A 22312-nucleotide genomic window follows, 5' to 3' on the forward strand; every position below is an offset into this window, starting at 1 on the left:
CAACAGCGAGGAAGAAAGAATAGAGCTAAACCTTGCCACTAATCCCTCGCAGATGAAGGTCCCACATGCAGACCGGGACCTTGGAAGTAGGAAGTCCTGGGTTGCTCCAGCGCCTAGGGATAAAGACATGCAGACAGCGATGTCGCACCCCGCGGCTCTGGGCGCGTGTCCTTACTGAGTTCCCGTGTTGTTTTCTGTGGGATTCGCCTGTGCCCGGGGACTGAGAAAACTGAATGGACGAGGGGGACAAGGTCACACCACGGAGGCGTTCCCACTTCTGTTCTCAGCGAAGGTCACAGAGCACAAAGGTCACGTTAGCCGAGGCCCCTGGCAGCTTGTGGAGGAGCTGGAAGCAGGTGGTTCCAGACGTGGAGGGACAGAAAGGTGCTCCTTCTTTTGGCTCTGCGGGTGCTGCCAGAAAGAAGAGCACCGAAGGCTCCCTCCTCCCGTTGGGAGTTTCCACCCAGGGACCCATGGAAGGGCGGGGCGTCTCCATCAGGCAGGAAGTCAAGGTGGCATCCTGTCCCCTCCTGTTCAGGTTTTCAGGTCTCTCTGGAAATGAAAACACAGCCGTCACCTTCTGTCACACTTGAGGCCGACCCCTCACCCTGAGACAGAGCAGGCACCCACATTTGGCCCTGAGTGAGCGTGGACAGGTCCCCACCCTGCATGGGGGACACAGCTGGCCTCTGCTAGAGGATGCCTGACCGGGGGTGCTTTTCTTAGCCACCACGTGGCCTTTCCAACCCTCACACTGAGGTCCTAAGTCCCGGTTTGGATCAAAGCAGGTTTGTTTTATGGCCCCTGAGCAGAGCACAGTGGATGAAAGTGGGCAGTCCTGCGCCAGCGGGTGACCGGCCCAATGTCCCTCGACCCCGTGGGCCCTTGCAAGGCCCGTGGGAATAGTCAAAAGAAATAACCAGAAATGCAGACCTCTGGAAAAGCTCCTGTGGGAAGGGAAGCCTCTTCTGGGTCTTCCCCTCTGCCCGGACATCTGAAGAGACTTGTTAAAGGGCGACTCTCACACTGGCCCCCAGGGGACCCGAGGCAGCCGGTGGTGGTGTCTCAGGCCTCCAGGAGGCCCCCAGCCACCATCTGTCCATCACTTGTGGACATGCTCATCGGGGCAGGGGGAGCACGGATCCAGGTGCAGGGAGGGGATGGAAGCTCTTTTTAAGCCCTCCCAAGTAGACACGGGGTCCCCACCGGTGTTTCCCCAGAGTCTTCCCTTGAAGGCCCCATGCATCAGAATCGCCAGGGCCCTCACCGCACATCCCCAACCACACGGGGCTCCTGGGGATCCTCAGCGCACACGTGTTTCCAGCTTGACTTTCATGACAACTAGCCTGGGCGCGAGGACCATCTGTCCCAGAGCAGGGCTGCGTGGAGGGAGCACTTCCGCAGCCTCTGTGGGTGACCCCCCTTTCCCACCCTTCATCCCCCGCTCCCACGGCCATCTGTACCCCAGGGGTTCCGCCTGAGAGGGGGCGGGGCTGGGGGGGGCGCTGCTCTTGCAAACGTCTGTTCTCTTGCTTCCAAAGAGGTTGATGGGTGTGGGCTGAATTTTGTGCTTAACGGTGTTTCGTGTCCCTCAGTGGTGCTCCCGGGCTCACAAAATGAGAGCCAGCACGCGTTTCTGGAAAAGGCCTGTCTTCTAGTACTGCTTTGCCAGGAGCCAGCCCCGGGGTAGGAACCATCCGAGCCTACAGAGGATGGACAGTGCGGTGGCGCGGTGGGGCCAGGAGTCAAAACAGGCCTCAGCAGGGACGGGGCAGCCCTGACGCACCTTTTCCTTCAAAAGCAAAAATTCCCAGCGGAAGCAGAACATGACGTCCAGGGCCCGGGAGCGGCTTCATGCCTTCCCTAGCCTGTTGTTTCCGGTTGAAAGGAGCGTTCTACAAGGTCTCTGATGGAGGGAAAGGAGCAGATGATGGCTGCTGGAGACCCGCTGGGGGCTGCGGGGAGGGGGGTGGAGCGGGGGCGGGGGAGGGACGGCTTGATGACGTTGTGAAACGGGTCCTGGAATATCAGAGCCTTGAGGTGTGGGCTACACAGCTCCCCGAGGATGCTAGGCCCCCAGATTGTCCACTTGAAAATGGTTAACTTTATGTCACGTATATTTGGCCATAATTTCGAAAACAAAATGCAAATCCCATGTTCTTTGAAACAAGTCCAAGGCATGATGTGGGCTCAGCGTTGGAGGGCAAGTCTGCAAATATGTGCTGGGGGTCCGCAAGGTAGAAGGCCGCGCTGCTGGGGCTTCCTGCGTGGCCGGCCCCCCCGCCGCTCTGGCCTGCTCCCCCAGGGGAGGCCATCCCCCTCCCACCCCGTCTGCCTGGGCCACTCTCTTCTCCTGCCTGCCCTGGTCCTGGAAGCCGGCCTCCCTGACCTGTCTCCCTCCTGCAGCGCCTCCCTTCAGGGAAGCTCCCCCCCAAAGCCCAGAGCTCCCCAGGCACCCCCAAGATCAGAGACTGTCCAGCCCATCCCTGGCTCTTAGCCAGGTCCAGATTCTTCAGAGGGTGCTGGGGGCCTGCAGCTCAGACCCTCACCCACTGTCTGCACCTTGTCCACCCTCAACTCTATGCACGCAGGCCCACTGGACTCACCCCCCTCCCCAGGGTCTCCTTCTCCGTCACCCCTCCTCTTCTCCCCACCTGGTGGAGGAAGTTCATCCTTCGTGTCCCTGCCGTGGCCGCCCGACGTGCACCCATCCCCCAGGCCCATCCATCCCGCACAGAGCCTTGCCTGTGGGACTGGCCATGCTCACATCCGACACCCAGAGGTCACAGGGCACCTATCGCTGGACCAACCCAGGCAGTCCTGGGGCCACAGAAAAGGACGCTGGAGGCAAACGACGGGGACCAGCGTGAGTGGCACCCACCTCCATCTGCTCGTGAATCCAGTCCAGGAAGGAGGTGATGCGCGTGTAGACCCCGGGCTTGTTCACGTCGGCACAGCCGATGCCGAAGCTCGTCACTCCCACCAGCTTCCACACCCTCCGCTCCTGACACACCAGCGGCCCCCCGCTGTCGCCCTGCATGGTGAGGAAAGACACACTGTGGGGGTGTCCCTTGTCTCCACACCAGGATCCCCCCCTTCCTATCACGAACTCGGCTCCGTGCTCACACCCCTGTCTCCGAGGACTCATGCTGGAAACCCCGAACAGAGGAGTCCTTGGCCCCCCAGGGATCGTCTCCCCAAGCTGTGTCCCTGCCAGATTCTAGAGGCGCTGACCCCGTGAAGGTCGAGGCAGATGGACACAGCCTCGGAAGCAAACTAGAGGGAGGGTCTGCCTGGCCGGGCTGGACCCCCGCAGTGCTGGAGTCTCGCTCACTGAGGCTCTGGAGGCCAGACTGGCCAGTTCCCACCCGCCTACAGCCCCCCTGTTCCTCCTGCAAACTCTGAGAACCAGGGCTGGGAGCGGGAAGTACACTGAGACTGCTCCTGCCGCCAGCACACAGGCAGAACGGGAGCGCCGGGTAAACTGGGCCGCTGGCCAGGAAAGGGAGTGCTATCTCGAGCAAACGTCTTCCCCACACCCTGTAAATTTGCTTTTCAGCCAGTCACGGAAATGCTGGCCGTGGCCCATCCCACGGGCTGGGTCACCGTCCAGAGCCCCCCCTGCTGCTGGGGCACCTGGAGGTCCCCAGGGGCCCCTACCTGACAGCTGTCCACGCCACCCTTCAGGTAGCCGGCACAGAGCATGAAGGGCGAGATGATGCCACCATACACGTCTCTGTGGTTGCAGATCTTATTGGAGAGCAAAGGCACGGCTGCGTGGTTGAGGACGGGGGAGCCATCCCCTGTGTCAGAGAGAGGGCAGTACCTGCAGGAGGGGCCCTGCTGGGAATTCAGGGCACCCCCGGGGCGGGGCCACGCCACCACACTCTGGTGGCAGAGGAGGCCGCTCCTGGAGGTGGCCAGTACGTGGTCCGCGGCAAGCTCCCCGATGAGCGGGCCGGGAAGCCCTGCTGCTTCATGTCTGGACCACGCACTCCCCTAAAGTGGTCAATGCAGGAGAAGGTGGGACAGCAGAAGCCATCAGGGACCGCCCGGGATCCGCCCTGGGCCAAGCTCTCAACCCACACCAGCCTGTTCGGTCCTTAGAACAACCCAGGTTACAGAAGGGAAACAGAGGCCTGTGAAGGACACGGGCGCAGGGGCCTGCAGAACCTCCGTGTGGTCAGCAGAGAAGTGTCCTCCCAAAGGCGTCTGGGTCACCTTCCACGGCAGAAGGGCCCTGAGATGGGGACACGATCCTGGGCTGTCTGGTGGGTTCTTAATGGGACCACAAGCATCAGAGGAGACGTGAGAGTGGGGCAGAGGTCAGACGGTGGGGGGGGCACGGGGGACACTGCCTGGCCCACTGTGAGGATGGAGGCAGGACCAGCATGCAGCCCCTGACCCTAGAAAAGGCCAGGAAGCGGACCCTCCTTCAGAGCCTCCAGGAGGGACCAGCCCTTCTGACAGCCTGGGGAGAGGGACGAGGAGGCCTGGCTTCCGGAACCGTAGCCACCATGTTCCTGGGGTCGAAACCAGTGAGTCTGGTCTTGCTGCCACAGCAACAGGAAACGACGCGTCCACTGTCAGGTCAGCCCCGCCATAGACCCGAAGGGACCCGCACCTCTAACCGGATCTGTTTGCAACCGGGTATCTTTACGCTCTACAGGCTGAAAGCAGCGCTCGCATGTGGCTCGCGTGTGGCTCGCGTGTGGCTCGCGTGTGGCTCACGTGTGGCTCGCGTGTGGCTCGCGTCTAGCGTGCGTCCGCAGGTGGGGTGCGGGTTGGCGCGCCTCAGACCCACACTCGAAGAGTTCTCTGAGTGCGAGCCGCACCCCATCTTCTGCGTGGGCTTCTCCACTCCACCCACACCCCGTGTGCCCGGGACCACTGTCCAGAGCTCAGCTGAGAGTGCCGCCTGTCCCTACTAGCCCCACAGGATCGAGCGAAGTGAAAAACTAATCTTCTGATGCCGCAAGTCCTAAGAAACAAGGTGGAGAGGGCCGTGGGGGGAGCATGGACGTGGAAGCCCAGACGTCCCTCCACCTGGTCATGGGAGCCCAGGCAGGGGCTCAGCTCCCCTTGCCCCAGGCTCCTCGCCCTCACGACGGCCACGAAGACGACTTCCTGCCGAGGGGCTGCTGCGAGGAGCCGGCAGCGTCGCATGGAGACGCCCAGCTCAGCACCGGTACATGGCGGAGCGGAGCTCGACCGGTCCGTGGAGGAAGCCTCCAATACGGACAAGAGGACACGGCTGGACAGGGGGATGAGACCCTGCCCTGGGGAAGAAGACCGACGCGGCAGATCTGGGGAAGCGCCGTGCACCGCGGACATTCAGGGAGGGGCAGACCCCACTAATAAGCCTTAGAAGGAAAATACTGAACTTGCTGTACTGGGGTGAGTGGGACCCCCCCCCCCAAACCATGTTCACCTGCAAACTTAGCAAGTGCCTTATTTGGAGTAGGGTCTTCGCAGGTGTAACCAAGGTAAGAACCTCAAGATGAGGTCGTCCCAGATTTAGGGTGGGCTTTAAGTCCAAAGACGGGTTTCCTTCTAAGAGAAAGGGGAGAGAGACTTGACACACAGGACTGGGGTGGGGGCACAGGAAGATAAGGCAGAGACTGTAGGGTTGTGTCTACGCCAAGGACGGCTGGAGCCATTGGCAGCTGCAGGAGAAGCCAGGGGCTGCTTCTTCACCCTCGGAGTCCCGGGAAGGAACCAGCCCTGAGACACCTTGATCTCAGACTTCTGGGCTCCAGAGGGAATGAGTCCTGCTGGCTAAGCCCCTCTGTTCGTGGAGCTTTGCTATGATAGCCAACCCACCCTCCCCACCATCACCCCCCGCTTCAAGGAACTCCTACCTTTCCTACCAGAAGGAAAGGAATTGATGGGAAACCTCTGAGTGATGAGCACAGGGGTGCCCCACCCCAACAGGATGGGCTGCGTTCCAGTGGCATGCCCTCTTCTCATTAGGGTGACTACTTCCATTACATTATAGACTAAGTTTCCGTACGTCTGCTTCCGCTAATGAAATAAGACGTCTTCCAACCTCCCACAAGAGGAAAATCCCTCACCGGTTACAGACATTGGCTTTCTGAATAAACCTTGGGAGGGGTTCTCTGTGGGCTCCTTATGTGCTTTGCTAGCACAGTGGGGAGGAGGAGGGAGAGCCGTCCAATGATTTAGTGAATGTCTACCCAACACGGAGTGTCCCCAGTCCTCCTTTTCCATTTATTTCTCTCCAGGCAAAGTCTGCAATTTCATGCCCCAAGACAAATAGAACCATGACTCTGACCCACAACCACTCTGCTGAGAGCGTGTGTCCAGCAGCAGACGCATACCCCCTGCCTGGGACGTGTGGGCCTCCCATGGGGACACCACACAGGGACACGAAGGGCAGAATGTCATGGTGGGCGTCCACCCCGGGCCTCATGCCTCTGGGCTCCCTGGACTTGGAATCTTGATTTCGGGTGACTGACCTCCATCCTCTGTGGCCCCCCATCCTGACGTCCAGCACATTTTTCCATCAGGAAAGTTTTCTTCGGAGTTGGGCAGGCAGACCGGCTGGATCATGTCTGTTGCGGGGGAGACAGCAGCCTTGAACTCAGCTGAAGCACTCGTCCAAGAGAACAGTCAATGTCCCCAAAGTCTACCTCTCTGAAAAGCTCAAACAACCTCCTAAAGAAAAGTCAAGCCCTTTACTGGTCTGAAAGCTACCAGGCAGAGTCAGATTGGGACCGAGGGCCCTAACCTGCCCACTGCTGGTCTGGACCACGGCCGCATTGCCTTATGAAACAGCCCCTCGTGCCTGCTGTGGTCCTGCCTGGCCCACCTGGAGGCAAGAAGCTGGCCTGTCCCCACGGGCTGTGTCACATACACCCTCCAGCAGAGACAGTGTCACGGCTGCCGCGAGGCTGTCTCAGGAACACGCTAGGCGATGCGCTAAGTATTTCCTCACAGGACGGTAATGGAAAGACAGAGAAGTCGTCAGCACTCACCTACTTTTATCAAAGTGCAAACGTCGGCCCCTCATTTTTATAACCAAGAACCACTAATAATAATAAACAAACGTCACCGTTACAATTTCTCTTTGCTTCTCCAGAAACACGCATTCCAGAGCATTACAAGAGAACATTCAGTGCGTGGCGTGGTGAACATGCGGACCCTGGGCCAGGATTCCGCAGCATCAGGGCCCATTCAATATGCCTGTGCCAACACTCCACGTGGCCGTGCGCTGGGCAAGGCGAAGGGGCTTGGGTGTGCTTAAGAGTAGGTTCCTAATCCTTTGTCTCTGCAAAACGTTTGGAAGTTCTATCCCATGTGCTCTGGTATAGAATAAGTTCCTGGGCAGGTAGGAACTCTGAGCCCACGGGGCCACCGACCCCCCTTCTACCACCTAGAGGCACCCGTGACCTGGCCTGGGGAAGTCCCTCTCATCTCCAGCTGGCACCAGCAGGAAGAACGTGGTCCCAGCACGAACCGAGCTGACCAAATTCGGACCACAGGTCTCTAAAATCAAATGTCCACAGAAGCACCACCCACAACATAGGCAAGTCACACGTGGGAACCGCAACGGGGACCTCCTGCGGAAGCTGAGGAGGTAAATGGACCCCACGTCTCCTGCTGCAGTAGCCCGATGTCCAGAATGCTGTCAGAAATTTCCAAGAACCAGGAAAATCACAACTTCAGTGAGGAAAGGTGACCCCCATGGCCGGTGGGGAAGCGGGTGAGCTCCTGGAACTGCCCGCGAGGACAGCAAAGCGGCTTCAGAAAAAGGCTTCGGGGGTGACTACAACCTCTCCTGAAGGAACGGAAAGCAACAGAGCGGGAGGGACCCCGGACGTACCGCTGAAGGTGAGCGGCCCGGCCAGCTTCATGAGCGCGATGTCGTTTCCCAGCCTCTTGGGTTTGTACTTGCTGTGGTAGATGATTTTCTCCACCAGATGGGAAGGCGCGGGACTGTCCAGCAGGGACACCAGCCCCACCTGGATCGTCCAGGACTTGGGGAGATACAGGCTGAAATGAGAAGGCGGGGAGTGAAGCAGCGGCTCCCCCAGAATGTTAACCCGTGGACTGCGAAGGTCTGGAGACGCAGGGCCAGGCGGTGGCCGAGACGGCCGCGCTCCCTGCTTGTGGATGCTCGCCCCGACCGAGGGTCCCGCGCCCTGCAGGAGCAGAGACCCGCCCAAACAGCGCCCAGGCAAGCCTCGGTGCCTGCGTCTCCGGACTTCTCAGCGTCTGAGGGGTCCGTCAGAACCCGTTCTCCGTCAGACAGCAGCCAAAACAGAAACAAAAACGGAGAATTCTCCTCTGTGCTTGGGAATCTTCCTGTGGTTTTTTCCCTGTGCTCAGGTCCCCCGAGACACAGCCTGGGACCCTGGTGCCCATGCGGCCAGAGGCCCCTTTCACTCTCTTGGCCACAGCAAGCTCCCCGTTAAGTAGCAAGAGGGAGGCTGGCGGTTTCCCTCCTGGACAAAAGATTCATCCCAGAGCTTTCTACCTTTTCTGTAGGAGCGGCAGGTCTGACATCCTTAGAATGAGCTCAGGGTCACCGGTCACAGCCAGCAGCGACAGGGATGCATCCCCTCCGCGGGACTTTACTTTGGGACAATCTGGCTGGCTTCCTGCTCTCTGGAGCTGCTGCTGACCGCTGGAACCGACCCCAGCCTAGCGCCCCCCAGTGCAGGCCAGGGTGCGCGGGCAACGAGTACTCACTCATAGACGCAGTGCGCGGCGGTGACAATCCACACGGGGGTGATGACGGAGCCCCCGCACAGGTGATAGCCCTGGAACTGAAGGCTGGCCTGCCACGGCCACTGCATGAGCGAGGACACGTTTCCGCCCACAATGCGTGAGCTGTAGCCCATTCTCAGACCACAGACTGCAGAGGGAGAACGAGGGCTGGGGTCGATCCCACAGACCTTTCTAGGGAACCTGCTGTCACCGCCACAGACTCCCCCCACCCCCGTCGGCCTACTGTCCTCGCAGAGCTCACAGCCCAGGACAAGAGCTGGGAGGGGAGAGGGTAGGAGCAGAGGTGGAGGTGCGGGGGGAAGAGCCGGTGCTGGCCGCGCCCTTCACCATTACGCCCGTGACCCCAGTAGGACCACAACTCGCCAGGTGTGTGGGAATCTTGCGCAGCCCTCTCCTCAGTAATGCAGGGCTATTGGGCACCTGCCTGACTCCAGACCTCACCCCTGCAGTGTGGACACCAGGCAGGGAGCCCGGGGCACTGAGCAGCCTGGGCCCGCTCCTCCTTGAGGTGGGCAGGGGGAGAAAGTGACAGCGAGTCAGGCTGCTGGAGCCACCGCGGTGACAGGGCATCACGGACCACGGTCCTGTCTGCCGCTGAGGAGCGGCTCTGGGCTGCCTCCCCCCTGCCCATTGGAGGCACACTCTCCTCCTCCATCAGGTGGGGTCCGAAGGGCTCCCCGCTGGCACCCAGGATGAGGGACCCGAGCAGACCGAGCAGGCGGGGGAGACGGAGTGCGTGAGCGAGTGCGGGCTTCGGCTCCTCTGCCCTGCGAGATGGCTCACCCGTGCACTGCAAGGTGACCGCACGGCCCGAGGCGCAGCCCTCCCTGAGGAACAAAAGAGGGGGCTTGCGGTAAGTGCCCACGGGCGAGCACTTTTCTAAACTTAGTCTTAGGGTAAAAGAAAACCGGACTCTATTCCCCGCTCTTGAATACAGATGGCAATTTTAGTCTATTTTTTTAAAAACGCACGCGAGTGAGGTCACACATTCATCCCAAAACTTTTGGCCACAGTGCAGTGCTGTGTGACAGGTGACTGCTTCTGAGCTCTGCGCAGCTGAGGACAGGACGCATGGGAGGGGCTCTACGACAGAAACGTCACTGCCGTCGTCTACAGGCCGGCTTCACCCCAGGCTTCTTCGCTGGCCCCTGGAGGACACAGAGTGCCCTTGGGACAGCGTGGCAGCCTCTCCTGGCACCAAGTCCTTGCAGCCTGGATCACACTGCTGTCCCCTCCCCCTGCGAAATGACACATGCTCGCCCTTGCATGGGGGGAGGGGAGCAGGGAATGTGCTTTGCTTTAACCCACTGTGTCCCTTTGTGACTCATCCTGCATTTAGAGCCCCAGTCTACTCGTGAAATCATGCAAGAAAATGGGGGCGTCACCAGACCGAGGTTTTAGGACCTAAGCAATGAGCTGTCCCCACAAATTGCATGTGGGTCCCCAAGTGACAATCAATTACACAATGGACAGGCTGAGAAGCTGTTTTTTCCCAGAGTGGAGGACACGCTCCTGGGATTTGGTCCCAAGTGTCAGGAAGAGCCTACGGGGACGCCTAACTAGAGGCAGGGGACACGCTAGGCTGAGGGCTCCGTCACTTACGGGCGCTTCATTTCACCCTTCTCGTGAGTCCTCGGGGGAAACACGGAACACGAACGGTAAATGTTACCGTACCTTGTAATACTTTCTAGTTTCCTTGCCCCTCCACCCCTGTCCGCACACACCCCTGCTGCCCACGATGAGAACAGCAGGACGCACACGGTGCCCCTTCCTCCCTCTCTCTGTCGGGCCCTATCTGCCGTTCCGGGCTGGGTTCCCGCATCCCGCGTGGAGCTCCCTCCCTCCAGTCTAAGCGAGGCAGCCAAGCCCCCGCCTCGCATTTGGAGAAAGACACTCTCACGTCCCTTGGGTCCTCGCGGAGCTGTGCACGGCTCAGCAAAGCCAGCGGGGACTGTGCAGACGACCGCCCTTACCGGCCGCTCACCTCGCGTACACGGAATGGTGCAGAGCTGTCACCTCGTCGTCGGGCAGGAGATGATTGACGGACGCAAAGTCCTCCCGGAGCCGCTCCTCAAGCAAGCCCACGCTGAGGGTGTCCGAACTCACGTAGCTGCAAGCACATCGGAAACGCGGCCCCGACGCGGGATGCACTCCGGGCTCCAACCGTCCAGCGCTCAGTCCCAGGGCTACCCGGGTCCCGCCGGGCGATGTCAGTCCCACCCCTCCATCCATCAGCAGCTCCTCTGCTGGCTTAGGAGCCACTGCAGACCTTGTACTGTCTGGGCCCACAGACCACCGGGTCCCCACCCCACTCGCAAGTCTCTTGGGTCCTCGTGGGCCCCCGTGGCCCCTCCACCCGCCGCAGGCTCCTGACATGCGCCAGGGAGACCACTCCCTGATGTAGCCAAGCCCCACCTCGATACATCCAGCTGAGCTGACCCTTGCTTGGCCTGACACGAGCCCCAGACAGAGCAGAACACAGAACTTGGCGGAGAATTTTCGGGCGGGATCAGAGTGGGGGTGCCGAGCACCCAAGGGCCATAGGTTGGGGACAACGAAAGCCAGAGCTGGGGGGGTTCCCACTAGAGAGAGATGAGCACAGAAGGAAAAGGCTCAGGGCGCCCCAGCAAATGATGAAAGTGTCCAGAGACAGGTCTGGAGAACGAGGGTAAAGAAGCCATGATCTTTAAAAAAAAAAAAAAAAAAAAAAAAATCAGGTGTTGGAAGAGTTACGAGATGGGTGACAAGCATCCGCCCCTTTTCTCACGGGACGAACGAAACATGAAGCAGCTGGTGGTCTTGCTCACGAACACACGGTTTATCAAACAGGGTCGCATCCCGTTACGGAGATGCCATGCGCGAGGGAGTAGATGCAGACGAGGTTCCGTCGAGTTTGAGTCTGGGGGACAAGGGCCTCCCAGCCCTGGTGGGGACGGTTCTGCCACCGATAGGGCAGGCGCCCGAGGATGAGCTCCCGAGACGAGACAGAGAGCTGTGGGACACACAGGGGCCCCGAGGGCCACCCTGGGATCCCCAGAAAACGGCCCAGTCTCCAGGGGGTCGTGACCATCACAGCGGCCAGCTCTCCCAGGACGTTCCTGTGTGCCCGGCTCGATCTGACGCGAACCACACCCCACCCTTCAGAGCAGGTCCTACTGTTGTCCCTGTTTCCGAGGCCGAGTCAGGGGACTGGGCTGAGGACTGAGGATTCGAACCCAGGCCATCCTACTTGACAGTCTCCCCTTTGGCTGCCATCACAGACAGCTGACATGGGATTCTGCCCGCAGAGATCAAAGAAGGGCTTTCGGGAGAGGAGTAGGAAGGAGAAGGCTACGGAAGTCAATCTCGGAATGGGAGCATCGATGTGGAGGGCAGAGCGGGTTCACGGGGAGGGAAGCAGGCCGTGCTGATGGGCCGCCTGGGGAAACGGCGTTGGCTAGATTCCCCCCCGAGGGGGCACGCGGAGGGCAGGAGGGACCGTCTCTGGGTGGGCGGATGGGAATCTGAGGGAGAGGAGTCTCTGGGCCCTACTGCATGGGAGAGGGGGCCTGGGGGTTCAGGGGAAGGGGGAGCATTCCAGGAGGGAGAGGGAGGAGAGCTGGGGAGCGGTAGGGATGCCCCCCAAAGTCGAAGAAAGGGCCTCCGGAGGGAACAAAGATGCCTGGGGAAGCTTTCCTTGGTTCACAGAGGTGGTGGTGTGTGTACGTGTGTGCACAGGTGTGTGCGTGAGGCACGTGAGTGTGCACAGGTGTGTTCGTGAGGCGTGTGAGTGTGCACAGGTGCGTGACTTAGTGTTTGTGCAATGTGGGTATTGTGTATGCGTCCATACGAGTAATGTAGCTGTGCATGCGTGTGGTACGTGCGCGTGCATGTGTGCCTGCACGTGGGCTGCGAACCCCCTCTTCCCTGTCTGTGGGGGGTGTGATCCACAGCCCCGTGTGTGTGGCTCAGCTGCTGTCCCCAGCTGGACCGAGCTGATTCCTGAATGCAGGCTGTCACGAGGTGAGAGGGATGTGGTCTAGGGACACAGGCTGGGGGACGCTGGGGTGCATCGGGCACCGGAGGAAGGAGCGGAGACGAACATGCCCCAGACCTGGAAACCGAGACTCCCTGGACTTCAAGTGGTTTCCGGCTTTGATGCCAGGGTCGGAGGACTGGGCAAAGGACACGGGGACTCAGGCGCAAACGCCCAGGAGCGTGGGAACACAGAGAGCCCACTTTGAATCTGGGGCCAAGAGCGAAAGGGGCTGGGGTGCCGTGGTGGGAGGCCACGGAGGACAGCGTGGTCAGGGGTCAGAGGAGGGGCCAGGAGAGAGGAGAGACATGTGTCGCCTCAGCACACAACGTCCCGGGACAAAACCAAACACTGAGAAGTGAAGACCCCGCTGCCAGGGCTGTACCTTCGACATCTTTCCAAATAACTGTGGGAAGGGACTGTGCTTTCACTATGTGGCGGGCGTTTCCAACTTGGTTCTTTGGGGCTCCTTAGAAGTGTGCGTGCCCGCCTGGGGGGCCGCCATCACCCGGCGCGTGGGGGCCCTGTAGGTACCCTGTGGCTGCAGCCCGAGCCGCTGGGGGCTTAGTCTTTGGCTCAGAAGTTCCATATTTCCTATGTGCATCTGGGATCTGGGGTCCTGTTCCAACCATGAGACGCCCCCAAACGTGTCCCTTCCCACGTGACCTTGACCGACCACCTAGCGTGCAAGGGCCTGGTGTGTGCACCAGGGGATCAGGGATGATGTTGAGGTTGACGTGGGGATGTACTGTGATGGCGGGCAGCGGCACCCCATAAATGCCCCCTAAAAGGAGGCTCTCTCTCCCCATCGTCACCACAATCAAATGCTTTACCCATTCGCGGGAAATGTCCTTGAAGTTACCTTGGAAAGCCCAGCTGGGCACAGGCGACGTTAGCGTGGTGACCTCTCCAGTCGTCAGAGCACACAGTCCTCCAGGCAGCAGCTGTGAAAACCTGGAGCACGGCGTTCCGGCCGCTCACGCGGACTGCCCGGCGCACGGGAGGAAGAGTCCGTGAGCCGCCCACAGGGCCTGAGCCCACGGGCGCAGAGGTCTCTCTGCAGCTGGCTCAGGTCCCCGCCCTGCTGAGTCTGACCTGACCCTCCCCCGCTGCACCCCCACCCTGCAGGGCCACGCCAGCTCCTACGGCCTGGACCCCCTGAGCTCTCTTCCTTCCGCCCCTGTGTTCTCCCCAACCGAATTTTGGCCCCAAGGGACAGCCCCCGCTTTGCTCCCAGCTCAGCCACCCCTGAGGACGAATGCCAGGGGGATCCCACTTAAGGACATGACTTGACCGTGGCATGGATCTGGGCCCATGGATCTCACTGCACAGATGGGTAAGGTCAGGTTTGGGGTGTCCTTCTACAGGAGGAGCATGGCCTTACCACACCGGTACTCGTCCTCCCCGTCTCTACAGTCGGAGACCCCGTCGCATCGAGCTGTCAGGTCAATGCACTTAAAGGACGAGCGACACCTGTACTTTCCAGAACAGTCGAAGTGGACTGAGGAGAGGGGAGGACCAGGGTGTCAAGGACGGGCTGGCTTCCTCAGTGCACAACACTAACCTCCATCCCCAGGCCGCCGTGGCCTAGAGCGTGGCCATCAGTAATGAAACCTGCGTTGAAATCGCAGCCACTTTCCTTCAGCCCAGTTTCTGTCCCAAATCCCAGAGGGTGGGGCTGCTACACCCCACTTTGGCTCAGTATGTAGCCTCGAGCCCCAGGTCTAGGGCTCAAGGTCAAGAGAGAAAGTGCATGGCTGTGGGCTGACTGGCTGAGCCAGCTGAGCAGAGGGTTCTGAGTGAGGACGCCTTGGCCCCCCAGGCCACCGCCTGTCGTCTCCAACTCTGGGCGAGAAGAGACGGGACCGGGGACCCCACAGCTGAGCAGGGGGCTGGTTATTTGAAAGAGAAGAGGAGACAGTGTTCTGTATCAGAGCCGCCCGAAGGACTCACTTTCTCGAAAGTCACATGAACCTCTTTTTAAAATAGCAGGTAGGCTTGGCCCAGCGTGAATGGCCTCCTTGTCTCCTCCTCCCGGCCCCGCACCCCCTCCAGGCCCACAGAATCGCATTTCATCAGCTACCTCTCGACACTTCTAACTGGGCAGGCTCCTCGGTGACAAAGCCCCAAGCACGGCCAGCAGCCCTCCCCCACCCCCCGGGCCCCGGCGGGCTCCATGTTCATGCAGGCAAAGAAAACTCCAAGTCAGCAAGCCCCAGAGACGTTGGTCTCCAGTAATTAAGGCTGGGGGGCAGCGTCCTGATGGTGTGAGCCATGGGGGGCTCATCAAAGTTTAAACACCTGAACAGGCATTTGAGAGCCCACTGAATAATGAATTGTACTCACTGCCCAGCCCGATGGCCAGCGCCAGTATCAGGGCAATGATCCCAATGACGATGATGGGGAAGAAACGCAGTGGCAGCAGGGACAGGATCTGCGCCGCGACCGCGTCTGCGTCTGGAAACCGACAAGGGGGCGTGGAGAGAGCAGAAAGCAGAGCAGCGGATTTGAATAAGATAAAACTTGAAATTGAGCTATTCGGCCCTCCTCCCCTCAAAGCAGAGAATGTTCTGGCCCAAAGAAAGTCGCGGTAGTTAGAGCAAAGGTCATCTATCTGGGGACACACCCTCCAGAGGCTCAGCCCCAGGCTCTCCACCCCTGACCCAGTTGCGACCGTCCCGGGTTAGGGGATGGCGTTACTGACCAAAACGTGTCCCCCCACCCCTGTCCACCCTGCAGTATGTTGAAGTGTGGACCCCCAGGACCTCAGAATATCGTCTTGTTTGGAAATGGAATTTTTACAGGGGCTGTCGAGTTAAAACAAATAATCATGTGCATCTAATCTCATCTCACTTGTGTCCTTTAAAAAGGGGAGATTTGAACCCAAAACAGACATGCCCAGAAGGGAATGGTTTGAAGAGACACAGGCAAGACACCATGTGAAGGTTCAGGCAGAAAGGGGGGTGACAAACCTACAAGCCAAGGAACCCCAAAGATGATCAGCAAACACCAGAAGCTGGGGAGAGAAAAGGAGGGTTTCCCTGTGGGTTTCAGCGAGAACACAGCCCTGCTGGCACCTGGGTTTCGGTCTTCTGGTCCCCAGAACCATGAGACAATAGACCTGTGTTCTTCTAAACCACCTAGTTTGTCGTCCTCTGTCTCCACAACCCTAGGAAAGTAGTACAGGGGCAAGTGGAGCCCAGGTGCCCAGAAACGCTTCCCCATGGAGGACAGTGACCTGTAAGGGGTGACCCGTAAAACCCAAACGGGGTACTCTGAGAAGAGGGAGGGCTGGGACCTCTAAGATGGTCATGAGGTGATGTAGCAGCCCGTTCTCCGTGAGTCTTGTGCATGGCAACACAGACAACCTTGTCCCAGACTGTCTCTTGGAGGATGCTTTGCAGAACAAGCAGCCTTAGAAGACAGAGATGACATCTCTCTCCAGAGCAAGGAGCAGGCTTGCTTACTTTCTGGCTTAACAAATGCTATGTCTTCCTTTGGGACAAATTGTGTACAGGCGAGCTTGCAGTCCGTTATGAAAGATTTGAGTTGGCCTTGGTTCTGGGTTCCTTTGTGTGCTGCAGACCCCCCCCCAGGCATGCAGTGTGTCCCGGGCTATTCCACGTCACCTTCATGGGACTTGGCGGGCATGGGGAACTGACTCGAACAGGACGCCTGTGACACTCATGTCGTAATAACATCCTCTGTGTCTGAGCCTGGAGTCTCTTGTCTTTTGCCAGCATCCACAAACTGGTGGGCTGACTTATTAGCTTGCAAGTAAGGTAAACCCCAGACCTGTCCCAGCTCTTGCCGAAGAACCAGGCAGATGGGATGCTATATGAGCATTACGATGCCCAAAGTTACGAGCATCTCTGAGCAACTAGGAGAATTTCCATCAGCACTTTTACTCCAAGGAGAACAAGCCATGTCCTGCAAATTATCTCATCAGACCTGAAAATACATCCATGCCACAGTTGTCCCCACGTACACTGAGGAAGATGGGAATGTGGGAAGGGGAGATGGCTTTCTTCACAGCACATGGTTACTCGGGACAGAATATCCCTTTCTCTCCTCCCCTAGTCTTAGAGATGTTGAGCTGAGAGATCTCCCCCTGCCTGTCTTTGGAAACCCAGAGGTTCACCCTCTGGCAATGAAGGGTGTGCTTATAAAATGGCCAATATCATTCAGGGATACTTAAAAAGGAGGGAATTTGAAGACAAAAATGGGGGGAAGGAGGTGGGAGAGGAGGGGAAGAAGAGAAGAGTAAGAGAAGGAATGAGGAAGAGGGAAGAACGAAGTAATTAAGGAGAATAACGAAAGGCGCACGCTCCATGGCTTGAAGGATTCAGAATGAAGAGGGCGAGGCAGAGGGCAAGGTCTTGTCTTGGCCAGGTTGAGTAGGCGGTTTGCTCTGCAGCTGTGTTCTCAGAGCCTAGACCAACACCTGGTGCACAGCAGTCCTTGATGAAGATCCCTGACCCTTGAACAATGCAGGTTTGAACTGTTCAGGTGCACTCACACGTGGATTTTTAATAGTACCATGTATTTTCTCTTCCCTGAGATTTTCTTAATACCTCGTTCTTTTCTCTCACTTACTTTATTGTAAGAACGCAGTGTATAATACGTGTAACACACAAGATACTTGTCAAGTGAGCGTTTATGTGATCAGGAAGGCTTCTGGTCAATCAGTAGTAGGCTATTAGTAGTTAAGTTCTGGGGGAGCCAAAAGTTATACGTAGATTTTTAACTAGGTGGGGAGTCAGCAACCTAATCCCACCCCCGTGTTGTCTAAGGGTCAACTGTATCAGTAAATTGCGTGAATGGATGACATCGTGAGAACGGAGGTTGTTTTATCTCAACAGGGGAGACCAATTCCCTTTAGGACAACCAATTCGTGGTCTTGGGTTAACAGACCAGTCTCTTCTTTACAGCATTCCCCACCCCAGAAGCCTGAACCAAATTAAGAACTCCCCTTCCTGAGAACCCACATTCCCTTACACTTTAAAAATCTGCAGGAACCCCAAGAATGACCTCTTATCACTCCAATTGCTGTGTCTAAGAGTTAGATTTAGGAAATTCATCCTAATTACAGACTCAAGGATCTCAAAACTCAGTGAGAACCTTTGTATCATTCACATTCGCCCCCTTACAGGTCTTCTGCCATAGTGTCCTGTAGTGTTGCCATGGACCCGCTCCACCTCCTTGTTCTGTCTTTGAGGGTATGAATGAATGGAATGAAAAGCAAAATGCATAGCACCTCCTCAAAAAAGAAATGCAAATGACCGACACGCAGGAAAAAAACCTTCACCCTCTCTGGAAATTTGAAAAACTGCCAACCAAATGTAACGACATCTCAACCTCACAATATTTATTATAATTGCTGTTAGGGCATCCCCACTGCAGTCCAAGGTGAAAGGAAATGGTCCTTCACTTACAGTCAGTCAATAGGTGTGTATGTTGCATAAACTTTTTGAGAGTCAGATGGGAAATACGAACCAAAAGTCTTGAAAATGGGTGGAATTTTTGACCTAGTAAGACCACTTCCAGAAATTTATGTTAAGATGTCATCATTGATGTACATAAGTTTCTACCTACATGGACAGTTAGAGAGGGGACGTGTATGATACTGATGCATAGGAAACAGCCTGAACGCCCCTCAGAAGGAACTGGTGACAGAACACGTATAGCGTTAGTTCCATGATAGGGAAAGGGGGTTGGCAAACCTCCTCTGTGAAGGACCAGATAGTAAATATTTTAAACTTTATGGTCCATACGGTCTTTGTTGCTACTGCTCAACTACTACAGCATGAAGGCAGCCAGAGACAATTGCTGAAATACGAATGTGTCTCTGTTCCAATAAAACTTTATTTATAAAACCAAGTAGTGGGCCACATATGGTCATCAGGCCATAGTTTACAAACCCCTAAAGAAAATTTAATTATTTAATGCCATGGAAAGAAGAACATGATACTGTTTCATTTGGGGGAGATAAAAAGCTTCAAAATAGAATATTCCACTTCCAACAGAAAATACATATAAGTAGATCAGAAAAAGGCAAGAAATCCAATACTAAAACACAAATAGGGTTATTTCTGAGTAATGATAAAATTCTGAGTAACTTTAAAAAAATCTCTTTGATTAACTGTGTTTTCTAAATTTCTATAATGAACAATACATTGCTTATTTATTTAAAGCACTACTGAATTCTCACTACTGGAAATTAATCATGAAGAAATGAGAAATCAGAAGTGAATACATAAAGTGTTATTCATGCTTGTATTATTTGTACTATAAAAATATTGGGAACAATTATATGTCAAATGATGACTTTTAAATTACGTGAATTACACATCTACTTGATCGAATGTTGTGATGTTATAAACAAAAGGCATTTACAAAAACCAAGTAGCACATGGGAAAACGCCTTCTATACCTATCCATCATGATATACCTAATGACACGAGGTCATTTTTGGGGTTCCTATTCATACGCAAGAATGCATACTTATGGGCAAGGACAGGAAGAGAATGAAGGCAAACATAAAAACCAGGTAAATCTTGGAGGTCAGATGATAGCAGGGTATTTTTAAATTTACATTTATACTCACTTTTTGAGCTGTATTTTTAAATAGTGTGTCCTTACCCTTACTTAAAACCCTGTCCTCCCACCTCCCATCTTCTCTGCCACCCCCAACCTCCATTGCCCAGAGGGTCTAAAAGGAATCACTAGGGCAGCCCCCACTCCATGCTTTCTGGAACCTCAGCCAGAGCCCCCCAGATGTCCCCCTTCTCAGCCCCCGAGGTCAGCATTCCTGACTGTACCTGGGACCAGCGAGCCACAGCTTACCGGCTCACTGGGACAAGTCCCGCATTTGAGACCGATTTGTAAAACCAACTCTCCCTGTTGCTCAGAGCAGCTCTTGTCTTCTGCGGCTGGATTTTAATCTAGGCATCAAACACCTTCGGCAATGCCGGGCTTACTTTAAGTTTTCTGGAAGAGCTGATGGTTCTTAGGACTCCCTGGGGGGCTCAGAGATTTTCCAGCGGGACCTGACCCCTCTCTCCCAGGGGCAACAGGAGCCTGCATTTCTGAAAACCTCCATCCAGAGAATGCAAACTTCTGTCTCCGGGAGTTGGCAAGGGGCTGACCAAGGGGATGCCCCCATCTAATGCTCCCCCCTCTCCAGGGCTCCATAAACCCAAGGAAATGCAAGCAATCGGTGTCACTTGGAGGAAGAACACTCGGGACACTTCCCCAAAAGTCACACCAGGTTCCACCTACCTGGTACAACAGGACTTATTTTCAAATCCTCAAGTCCGAAAAGTGATCTGAAGGAGAAGGGGGCCTCCGCCGCGGGTGGGTCATTTTCCCCCATGGTGACTACCTCAGGACCTCTGAGATCTGGCTCTACCTCCACCTCCTTCACCAAGAAGAACAGACAGCGTTTGCTCCCCTGTTGACATTTTTAGCGTCAAGCGCATCTTTGTCACATTAAATCTTTGAAATCCAACGATCCCCATAAAGCACATTCGGTACCGATAGATCAAAACTCTTTGTCCAGGAAGAACAAGTTCTTTTCATGGGCCACAACAGGTCACAGAGAAACTTCCAGTTAACGCAGAACTATGAACTTAATTCTGCTAAAATAATGACTTTCTCACTGTGTATTCTACCGATCTTAAAATCAAAGGACTAGCCATCTTCAGAGATACACCCTCTTACGATTTGGAAATTACTGTACCATTATTTTTCAGAAGATAAATCACTTTCAAAGCACTTTCCTTCTTTTTTTTTTTTTGTCATTGTTCTTTGTCCCACATAAACTCAACCCTTTGCCTGTACCTGTGGGAAACCTATTGTAACCATAAGAAGTTTCTTATACTCACAGTGTCCACGCCCAAAAAATGTAGATGACACCAGGGAGGGGACAGTCACCCACAGTATTTGTAGTTTCCCATAAACACAGCCCTTCCCTGGCTCGCGCAGGCATGACCTAGTTAAGAATGGAAGTATCCATGCCCTCTGGGTGCCCAGTCCCCCACACGGCAAAGGGGGGAGCAGCTGGGCACCTCTGGCTTGCACCAGCTACACTGGGGCTTTGTTTCCTCCAAGAGAATTCCACCTATCGCAAAGCCAGAGAGGTCAGAAGCCTCCGAAAGTCATTCCTGCGGCTCTAAGAGGGGCAGAGTGAGCGAGGAAATGGCGGAATGTTCCCAAATAAATCCCAACTCACCTTCCCAGTTCATCAGTCAGCCACGAGTTCTCTGGGAACCTGCTTCCTTAAAGGAGGTTCCAACAGTCACATAAACATAGATCCTTACATCACCCCTTTTTAATTTCTGTTTACTGGCTGTAATGTTGGAGATCCAACAGGAAACTACGAAGCCATTTAAGGCAAACTCTGTCTTCACGCTGCTCCAGGCAGTCTTAGGAAAATCGAAGCAAGGATTATGCACTAAAAATATTTATTTCATCTCCACCTCAAAAGTGGCTCTGAAGAGAATCTTAGAAAACTAGTAAATACACACCTGGCATTTTTGCTTCTGATCCTTGCTGACACTTGCCGCGTACCATCAGCATGTGGCAAATGACGCGGCCTAACTTAATGACCAGAGTAAGAACAAGTGGTAAAATGCTTTCTGAAACCTTGAACCTAGGCACGGAAGTCCCTTCCCAAACGGGCCATCCTTGGTCGGTTTCAGAACACGCAGAAATGTTGAGAAACCCTCTCTCAGAAGCATGATCTCTCCCCGACCCACTTTACTCACCATTTCTGGGGCCACCATCATTAAAAGCAGAAATATTTTCCTTTTTCATTATAAAAGCAAGCGTGATGGTAAGCAGGCTGCCAACAGGTTCTTCCAATCGGGAAATACTTCCCCAAGTCACTCAGCCTTGTCGGCTCAATCATCGCAAATGCAAATGGCATTATCGCAGGCAGCTGTGTAACCCAACCTGGATGAGGCTATCGGGTGGCCGTCGGTGGGATGACTGCAGAGACCAGAGAGGAGAAAATGTGACTTGCCTTTAATTAGTAAGCAAGGTAAGCGAACCTTTTCAGGAACTTCACATAAGAGAGTCTTTGGAACACAGATGCTCCTTTTATAAAAGAACGGATAGGTCCTGCCCGGTGCTGAGCCAACACACCAAGAGAGGCAGGCAAAATGTCGGCTCGGGGTGGGGGTGGGGGGGTTCTCCGTGTGAATGAGTCCAAGCTTAGACTCGCAGCTGCTCTGCAGACAAAGGAGAGGGAGCCCAAAGGTGTTCTCATAGCACTCAATAGAGACTAGAGACGCTTCGCACATTCTGTAAGGGGCCTCTCCGTCCTGAGGGATTTCTGCACACACAACACAGCTTTAAAATGTTCTATCAGGAGAGAGCATAGCCCCGCTGCTGTGGGGACTGAGCCCCTTTGGAAGTCTAGTGGAGTAGAGCTAGATGCATTCATTGATTCACCAAATATTAATGGGCCATCTGCCATGAGCCCAGCCTTCTAGACTCACAGCAGATGGCAGAGGGGACAAAGCCTTCACCTGTGGTCTC

The 22312-nt window shown here is 55.8% G+C and overlaps 1 protein-coding gene across 3 annotated transcripts; it reads right to left on the minus strand.

Moving 5' to 3' along the window:
* Positions 1–534: 534 nt before the first annotated feature.
* On the minus strand, positions 535–21558 carry LOC111155742 (transmembrane protease, serine 3). Of its 3 annotated transcripts, none has more exons than XM_022516117.1 (13): positions 21538–21558; positions 20051–20189; positions 15116–15226; positions 14154–14270; positions 13632–13755; positions 10739–10864; positions 9538–9581; positions 8716–8881; positions 7847–8016; positions 6480–6575; positions 3661–3803; positions 2882–3034; positions 535–552 (listed from the first exon to the last, which is right to left on the minus strand). In XM_022516117.1, exons 1-13 carry the CDS (start codon positions 21556–21558, stop codon positions 535–537), a joined length of 1428 nt encoding a protein of 475 aa, XP_022371825.1. The 3 variants fall into 3 exon arrangements, with proteins under 3 accessions (XP_022371825.1, XP_022371824.1, XP_022371826.1); XM_022516116.1 differs by having other exon boundaries at positions 20051–20186; positions 21529–21558; XM_022516118.1 differs by lacking the exon at positions 21538–21558 and adding an exon at positions 20633–20845.
* Positions 21559–22312: the final 754 nt, after the last annotated feature.

The sequence above is a fragment of the Enhydra lutris genome, unplaced genomic scaffold (genome assembly GCF_002288905.1).
Source record: "Enhydra lutris kenyoni isolate GAN:26980312 unplaced genomic scaffold, ASM228890v2 scaffoldscaffold43, whole genome shotgun sequence".
NCBI lineage: Eukaryota > Metazoa > Chordata > Mammalia > Carnivora > Mustelidae > Enhydra > Enhydra lutris.

Coding starts and splice junctions, on each gene's coding strand:
- LOC111155742 (XM_022516116.1), bottom strand. CDS start 21,558: ATGATGGTGGCCCCAGAAATGGTGAGTAAA. Junction 20,187..21,528: donor CCCCAGAAATGGTGAGTAAA/GTGGGTCGGGGA, acceptor TTGGTGAAGGAG/GTGGAGGTAGAGCCAGATCT. Junction 15,227..20,050: donor AATAAGTCCTGTTGTACCAG/GTAGGTGGAACC, acceptor GTCGGTTTCCAG/ACGCAGACGCGGTCGCGGCG.